This window comes from Portunus trituberculatus, chromosome 30 (genome assembly GCF_017591435.1).
Source record: "Portunus trituberculatus isolate SZX2019 chromosome 30, ASM1759143v1, whole genome shotgun sequence".
In the NCBI taxonomy this organism is placed as follows: domain Eukaryota; kingdom Metazoa; phylum Arthropoda; class Malacostraca; order Decapoda; family Portunidae; genus Portunus; species Portunus trituberculatus.
In genome coordinates, this window is record NC_059284.1 from 2,960,631 (window position 1) to 2,969,341 (window position 8,711).

The 8,711-nt window shown below is 44.7% G+C and overlaps 1 protein-coding gene across 1 annotated transcript; it reads right to left on the reverse strand.

The window, feature by feature from the left end:
- Positions 1-262: 262 nt before the first annotated feature.
- On the reverse strand, positions 263-2,408 carry LOC123510945. Its single transcript, XM_045266468.1, has one exon. The coding sequence runs from the start codon at positions 1,937-1,939 to the stop codon at positions 401-403; it is 1,539 nt and encodes a 512-aa protein (XP_045122403.1). The 5' UTR covers positions 1,940-2,408; the 3' UTR covers positions 263-400.
- Positions 2,409-8,711: the final 6,303 nt, after the last annotated feature.

Sequence of the window (8,711 nt, forward strand, 5' to 3'; positions counted from 1 at the left end):
TGCACTCGCTCAGCCACTACTACCTCAGCGCAGCCGACCTCCGGAAGCAAGGGCACTTCTTGACCGCGCACCCTTACCAGCCTCCGTCCAAGGTCGACACAAGCCTTGCTCTGCAGTAAGTAGTCAAGGCCCAGCAGACACGGTTCCTCCAGGTCGGCGACGAACACAGGCAGACGCTCCACCACGCCGCCCACGCCAACCAAAACCTCCACTGGGCCCTTCAGCTCCACGCAGTGCCCCGTGACGCCACACAGCCGCTGTGGCGCATCCGGAAGTCGATCAACGGCCAGCATGTCTGGCCGCACCAAGGTCCGTTCCGCTCCCGTGTCGACAGTCAGGCGGCACGATCTACCATCCACCGAGCCTTCCACCTGCACCGCACTGGACGTTCGGCGGCAGCTTACACAGCACGGGGCCCGGGGACCGACGGCTGGGTGTTGGCCCCCTTCTCCAGCCTGTCGGAGTTTCCCGCCTGCGCCACTTCCTTCGGCTTGGGGCAGGCGCTTCCACGGTGGCCTGACTTGCCACACTCCTTGCAGCAGGGCTGAAAGGCATCGGAGCTCAGCCGGTCGAGGGAACGCGTCCTTCGCCCCCTCGAACACTGACTGCGCTTGTGCCCCCTCTCGCCACAACTCCAGCAGGAGCCACGGAACCCATCCGGGCTCGCCTCCCTCGACGCCGCCTTCTTCTCCACCGTCGCCTTCCGGCCCTGGAGGTCCCGTCGGGGCTGGGCGGCCGCTGCAGAGCTGCCCGATGTCTTCATGAAGGCCTCGAACTCCAAGGCCCTCGCCAACGCCACCTGCAGGTCCCCAGGGTGCGCCTGCTTGACGTAGATCTGCAACTGCTGGTCATTCAGGGCGTCTACGAACGAGTCGCGAGCCAGCACCACAATCATTTCTTCCGGGGCCGCTGGGTACGCCCTCCTTACCAGCGCCTCCATGTCCTGCGCCAGCTGCGACAGCGTCTCGTCCCGCCCACGCGTCCTCCTCTTCAGGCGAGCACGGTACACCTCAGCCTGAAGGTGGTGTCCAAAGCGCCGCTTCAACGCCTCAGCCACACCCTGATACGAGGCACGCTGAGCTGGCGACAAGTGGCCAAGCACTTCCACAGCTTGGCCACGCAGCGCCGTCGCCAGCTGCAGGGCCTTCTCTGCGTCGTTCCAGCCCTGCGCAGTCGCCAGCATCTCGAACTGAGCGACATAAGCCTCCCAAGCCACCTTTCCGTCATACTCGGCTGGCTTCCTTCTGACGGAGCGCCTGGGGGACTGCGGGCTCTGCTGTGGGGTGCACCGCTCACAAGCCAGCTGACCGGGAGGGGAGGAAGGAGGGGAGGGGGGCAGAGAGACAGGGTGACTGGGTCCAGGACCGGCACTACCTGGCCTCACAACGGGGCTCCCGAAGACGTCCCAGCCTCCTACAGCACCCACTGGCTCGGATGCTACACTCATGGGTCCCTGCACTCCACCCCACAGGTCAAGGAGGTCAGACACGCGTGAAGTGTCCGCCGCCGCGCCGCCATTCTGTGCCACCCGCCCCCCTGACTGCCCGGACGTCTCAGCCACCTCCTCACTCAAACCCTCTACCCTACCTTCAAGAGCCAGCACCCTCTGCAACAGCTCGCTCTTCACACTGTCGCAGGCCTGGTCGGTGTACTGCCGCGACTCCTCTCTCAGAGACGAAAGGCTGCTCCGCATACTTTCCATGAGGCGGGCCTGCTGCCTCGTGTGCTCCACAATTTCCTCCCACTTATGTGCCTGCTCGCTGGCCCTTTCAGCCTGTTCCTGTCTCATCCCGGCCTGTTCCTGTCTCATCGCGGCCAACATTTCAGTAAGTAAGTCCAGCTGATTGGGCTTAACGTCTCTGCCCTCATCACTACCTGGCTCGCCACCGCCGGCCGCCATTCCGCCTGCCTCGTCTTTTCCAGTGCCACTGGCTGCCATTTTCTCCTCACTCACTTGTCCACTGGTCGACCCCACACCTGACACCAATGTTACAACACCCACTGTACCTTCGACCACTCACCTTCAGGCAGGACAGCAGGTTCCACCACAACACCACCAGTCAGCAAGTAAAGGTTCCACGACAGCCCAGCCAGACAAGACAGGCTCACACAGGCAGGGGGCAACACAAAGCGTTAGGTCCTTTTAACTCCTTTAATGCAAAGTTCTCAGGCACTTACAGGGCACCAGGACACTCCAGGGCAAACAGGACACACTCAGGCACGCCGACAGGCAGGCACAGGCACTCAAACACTTGCAAAACCCCCGAGAATCACACAGGCGCCAAGGCAGGTCTCAGTCACAACAACCACCACCCTCGCTGCTCACTCTACTCCCGACAACACAATTCCCGCCAGCTCCTCCCCGCCCGCGCCACATTCAAACACACAAACCCATACACACACACACTCGTAACATTATAATAAGCGATAGGACAAGATAACAAATTTATATGAGATTGTGATCAGAGAAATTCAACAGAGAAGATGGTAACAGTATAAGCAGAGGGAAAATATAAAAAATGTTAGAATATCTGCAAGACGATCAGGAATAGAAATAGGGCGTTGCGCCAGCTACTCTAGGTCATGGAGGATAGCGACGTTCACCAGGATGGTCAGTGAAAGGCGAGTAAAGACAAAGCTTGATGTGAACTATAATAAAATTTTCATGAGTCAATATTTCCGAAAAAAAAAGGGGAATTAGAATGTGCTCCAATTTGGAAGTTGAGTAGTCAAAGAAGTTCCTTTATTCAGAGGAATTAGATGAAAGATATACAACAAAAATAAATGTAATTCGAGTTATTCCGTTGTTGCAAAGCATGGGTGTGTGTTCCACGCTTCCCGTTATTTTGGATAGGATGGAACCATAAGCTTATTCGTCTTGTTAACTCCTCCCCTTTAACTGACTGTGGTCCGACTCTTACTCATAGTCGCAATGCTGCATATATTATTTATCATTTTCACGCTGACTTCTCTTTTGATCGTCCAAACTGCATGCCTCCACTTTCTCATCCATATACTGTATGTTTTTTCTAACGTAGGAATTATCAAACATTCTCATTCATCTCATCTCTGATAAACTCTTAACTCCCTTCATACTTTTGCATTTTCTCCGTCCTATGAATTTAACTCTTTGAAGGAGGAAGTTTGAAGATACTTATTACTTATCCTCCAATATCGATTTTTTTCTATTTGGAACCTTTATGAACCGGCAATAAGTGGGTTTTTTATACATTTTTTCCCCTTGATCATTGACTCTCTTCCATAAGAAAATGGTAATGGCAAGTTTTATTTTTAATGAACATTATTGTTGTTTTCCATCTTTTCATTTTTTTTTCTTGAAAATCTTTCATGATTTAGATACTCTTTTCAGGGAATATTACATGAGAAAAAAAAACTCATGAAAGTTTTCCATGCATATTTTTTTTCAAACATTTTGAAAATATCGAAAGACAAATCAGACTCGCGGATTCATAAGACCGAATTGTTTCTTAGATTACTTTTACAGCTTCAACGGCGCCGTGGTTAATGTCACTGCCCTTCCATATAAACCCTACTGGACGGAGAAAGAAGGGGAAGCGGAAACAGTCGTTTACTCAGGCAGTGACAGATTAATGTTGGAGGCAATGGCTGACGCTTTAAACTTCACCATCCATGTTTTGCCAGTTGCTACGTGGGAAGAGGCAAGTTAATGTGTTGGTTCGTCTTTGTGTGTGTGTGTGTGTGTGTGTGTGTGTGTGTGTGTGTGTGTGTGTGTGTGTAAGTAAATAAGTAAGTAAGTAAGTAATGGTTTATTGCTAATATCAGTGTCAATACATAGTCGTATAAAAGAAATTAAGAAAAATAATAATAATAATAATTAGCCACGGTCCGTCGAGCCGTAGCTCCTTGATGGATGTTTTCCAATTTATACAAAGAGCTAGTAGAATTCAAGCAGTGCACGCCTAAATAATAATAATAATAAAAATAATTAAAGAAGCTGCAATATTGATTTGTCTGATAGAAGCATGAAATACAATATGAACAAAAATATCAATTTACATCATCTTTGTTACATAAGTAGTAGGAAAATAAACATCATAGTAAAATAATATACGAGATAAATAAGTAAGCATCATAAATCACAAATTTTGCTGAGAGACAAGATAGGCTTTAATTGCTCTCTTGTATATATCGAAGGTAACAGTTGTAAGGATAACTTTTTTTTCTATATCAAGGAGTAGACTATTGAAGAGTTGCGGCCCATAACTTATAATAATATGGTTCTAAATACGGGACAGATTAAATTAATGTTGTTATTCCTAGTGTTTACAACATTATCTATTAACTTGAATACTGTGTTGTGGCTTTCATTTTCAAAAACTAACAAAAACAAAATATTTATGAATAAAAGAAAATTTCATAAGTTTGTGTGTGGAGGCATTCCAGTGAGACAATGTAAGCTGCCCATGTGACGAGGAGTTCACGGTTCATTTGGAGAGTGTTAAACCCTACTCAAGCCCCGCTACCCCTGTGCATAACCGCTAGTGTAGCAATTTCTTTCCTGAATGACCCTATCTCGTCTTTAGAGGTTTAAGATGAAATCAAAATTTCAAGATTAAGGTTAATAAAGCTTGTGGACCGGATGGGATTTCCCCTGGTCTTCTCGCCATGCTGCCTTCCATTTGGGTGCTTTAACAACAACGTTTAATGCTGTGTTTATGACTTAAGTGTATCCTGTATCGTGGATAAGAGCCAAAGTTGTTATCATCTTTTAAAAGGCAATAGGTTATATTCCAACAATTATGAAGGAATGTGACAGCTACTCCATCGCTGAACTGTATGATATTATTATGTCCCACAGACTTGGCCAATTGTCGTCTCTAGTCGTCAGTACCACTGTTTTGGGGTTCAAGGGAAAGCATTTATGTTTTCATAAACTTTACTTAATTGTATCATCTATATAATTATATCATTTATATACGTTTACACTATACAACCTTCCGACAACAAAAACCACGAAAATCATGAAAGTTTGATCACTCTCGTCACTTAATTTCCAACCTCAAATCTCATATTATGTCATATCATATTTTTTACTCAAATTGCATGACACAATTAACATTCGGTGATAAAGCAACCTTCTCTCTTCACTTAAATTCCTTCAGATATCTCAGATTATTTTACATTGTTGACATTATTCAAATCACATCAAGCAATTTTCCCTCACTGGTAAAATACATCCTACACCGCGCCTGCAACTATATGTCAATGAGGAACACATCCTACACATACCCTGCAAGTAACTCTCAAAGTAATAAGAAAAACAGTCACAATCCTACACATATCCAATCTTCCTTTGTCAAAATATAACACAAACATTTTAGTCGAGTGGTTTTAAAGTTAGCTATTTGTCACCATGATACCCAGGTTCTAGGTGGTTACACCAAAGATGCGATTGGGTGATGAAATGGGCCCTAATATGGATACCACTATGAATAAAATTGCCTGCGCCGCTAATGGGTAAAATATCTTCAAGTTATCTACAGGCGCTATAGGCCAGGACATAAAAAAAAACAACTGCATTACAACTGTCTGGCTCTGCTAGTAATACTAATAGTGAGACAGACAGTTTGCCCATCTTGACCTTCTCTGGTCTTTCTCCTACTCCTCGTCTTCTTCCATTTTTGTCTCTTCCACCTCATAATATACACACTATGAGCGACTTTTTACCCCAACAAAGCTTCCGGTGCTATAAGATTCATTTTCCAATATCTTAATCATAAGGTTAATTTTCCTATAACTTTCATTAACGTTCATTTTCAGGTGACTATATTTATCTCACATACTTTGATCATACCGTTCAGTTTCCTTTAACTTTCAATAAGGTTCATACTCGTGTAACTTAAATAATAGCATCTTTAATCAGGAACAAGGACTGTGTTCCCTATGGCTTGCCGCTAGCCGCATTGTCTATATCATTTGTTTCCGGCGAGCCTTGTATCTTGTAATTTGACGCTAATCTCCGGCTCTGTTGTCTTATAATGACTCACCCGTCTCTTGTAGTTCTCGGTGGTCACGGGTTCTGCTATCTATCAGATTAGTGTTTTTTTTTTTATGCAAAAGGAACAGCTGGCCAAGGGCAACAAAATATGGGGAAAAAAGGTTCACTATGTTGCCAGTTCCCAAAAAGACATAAGAGTTAGCTAAAATTCAGAGAAATGTCTCGACACCTCTCTCTTAAGGGAAGTCAAGTCAAAGGAAGATGGAAATACAGAAGCAGGAAGGGAGTTCCAGAGTTTACCAGTGAAAAGGTATAAATGACAGAGCACTGGTTAACTCTTGCATTTGAGAGTTGGACAGAATAGGGGTGAGAGGAAGAAGAAAGCCTTGTGCAGCGAGGCCGTAGGAGGAAGGGAGGCATGCAGTTAGCAAGATCAGTAGAGCAGTTAGCATGAAAATAGCGATAAAAGTTAGAAAGAGATGCAACATTTCGGCGGTGAGAGAAAGGCTGAAGACAGTCAGTCAGAGGGGAGTTAATGAGACGAAAAGCTTTTGATTTCACCCTATCTAATAAAGCTGTAAGAAAGAAGAAAAAAGAAAGATATATATTTATTGCTCAGACTTTTTTACAAAGTATGGAGCACAGCCCCTCAATATGTACATAATCTTATGTATCACCTAAACATTCGCAACAATGCATTAATAAACTGTGCCAGATTTATTAACAAGTTTACATTACCACTTTACATCAGTTTGACAAATTTGAAATTATTTGGTTACAGTCTATAATACTCGGGTATGTATCTATTTCTCAATTGAAGAATTTCTTGATTTTGACAAATCAACCAAGCATGGTATTCATCCCCTATCAATTCATTATTACATTTAGTATAATAACACACCTCTCTATCTGTTTGATTATATCTACCAAAGATGATTGGTAATTTATTATTTTCCGTGCGAAGCTTTGACAAACTTATACGATTATTTTTATTAAGTTTAAGCAGGTATTCTTCAATCCCATAAATTTCTTTATATAATTTATAAGTACTACAAATACCTTTATTTGATATGTTTCCATACCACTTGTTTATCCATAAGTCTTTTAATTTTTGTTCGATCGCTTTACTGAACCATTTAGGGTTGCTAACTGTCTGCGTCATCCACACCCATGACATTCCACACTCTATACAAATATTTTTGATGTATTCTATCCATGGTGACAAATACAGACCGCTCGTATATAACTGTAATAATCAATTATACATTATGTAACTTAATTTAGTGTTCTTTCCCGTCACTAACCTAGCCCGACCAATAACTTATCATCTTACATTTAATAGTTATATCAAGAGAGTAAACCCCTAGTTCACCGTATACCATGTCTGTGCTGGTTTGATCTGCTGCAGTCTCTGACGAGACAGCCAGACGTTACCTTACGGAGCGAGCTCAGAGCTGATTATTTCCAATCTTTGGATAGGCCTGAGACCAGGCACACACCACACACCGGTACAACAAGGTCACAACTCCTCGATTTACATCCCGTACCTACTCACTGCTAGGGCTACACGTGAAAGGAGAAATACTTTAAAAAGACAGAATAGTTAAAAAAAAAAACTAACTAAATACAGTTAAAAGCAATACAATAGCTAAAACAAAAACACTAAAAATACAGTAAAACTAAAAAAAAAAATTAGTATTGCAAGAAAGCCAGCTAATCCCAAAAAACGAAAACCATTATAGCCCTGGGTCAGGCACTCTGATTCAAGGATCTTTAAGATATAATAGACACCACTGAGGGATAGAGGAAGTAGTGAGCTCTCTCATTTTCGAAGTTGCTACCCCCGATAGCCATCTCCTCTGCCAAATTGCTGCAACTGCCTCACGAATTACAGGAAATACATCTCGGAACGGAATAGGGGCAGGAGATAGAGCGCGACTTGCGGTCTGCGTGTTCATTCCTGGAATACCAACGTGACCAGGGACCCAACAGAACCCAACACGATACCCTCTTCTGGTAAGTAGGTATAGCCACTTTAGGGCTGATAAAACCAATGGGTTAAGGGAGATAGTGAAAGAGAGAGCAGTAAGAACACTGCGAGAGTCACTAAAAATTGTAAAAGCCGAAACCGGGAGAGTGTAAATGATCTGTAAAGCTAAGACTATGGCAGACAGCTCTGCAGTGAAGACGGATGCCACTGAAGGAAGGCTGCCACACCGATAAAAAGAGGGGAAAACAACACTAAATCCAACGCCGGCGTCGGATTTGGAACCATCAGTAAAAACGAGAATATCATTAGAATGAGTAAAAAAGTGTTCTAAAAACCGTGAGTGGGACAGAGCAGGTGGAAAATCCTTCTTGCCATCAATGGTAGGAGGGCATAATGACACAACAGGAAGCTGCCAATAACCAACTCGTGGGAGCCGGAAAGAGAGGACAGGAGTGGGGTCGATAGATATGTCCGCCATAAGATTTGGTCAAGTGGCATACGCCTGCGAACGCGAGTCCCGCAATATTGACAGACAAGGGACAGAATCGGGAAGACGGTGAGAGCAAAACCAACACCGGAGCATGAAAGACTGGTGCCGGAAGTCGAGCGGCCAGAAACCAGCATCCACTAGAAGGCTAGGTATTGGAGATGTCCGAAATGCACCCGTAGCCAAGCGGACCCCACCATGAAACACGGGGTCAAGCGTGCGTAGTCGTGCATCCGTTGCGGATGAGTAGATCT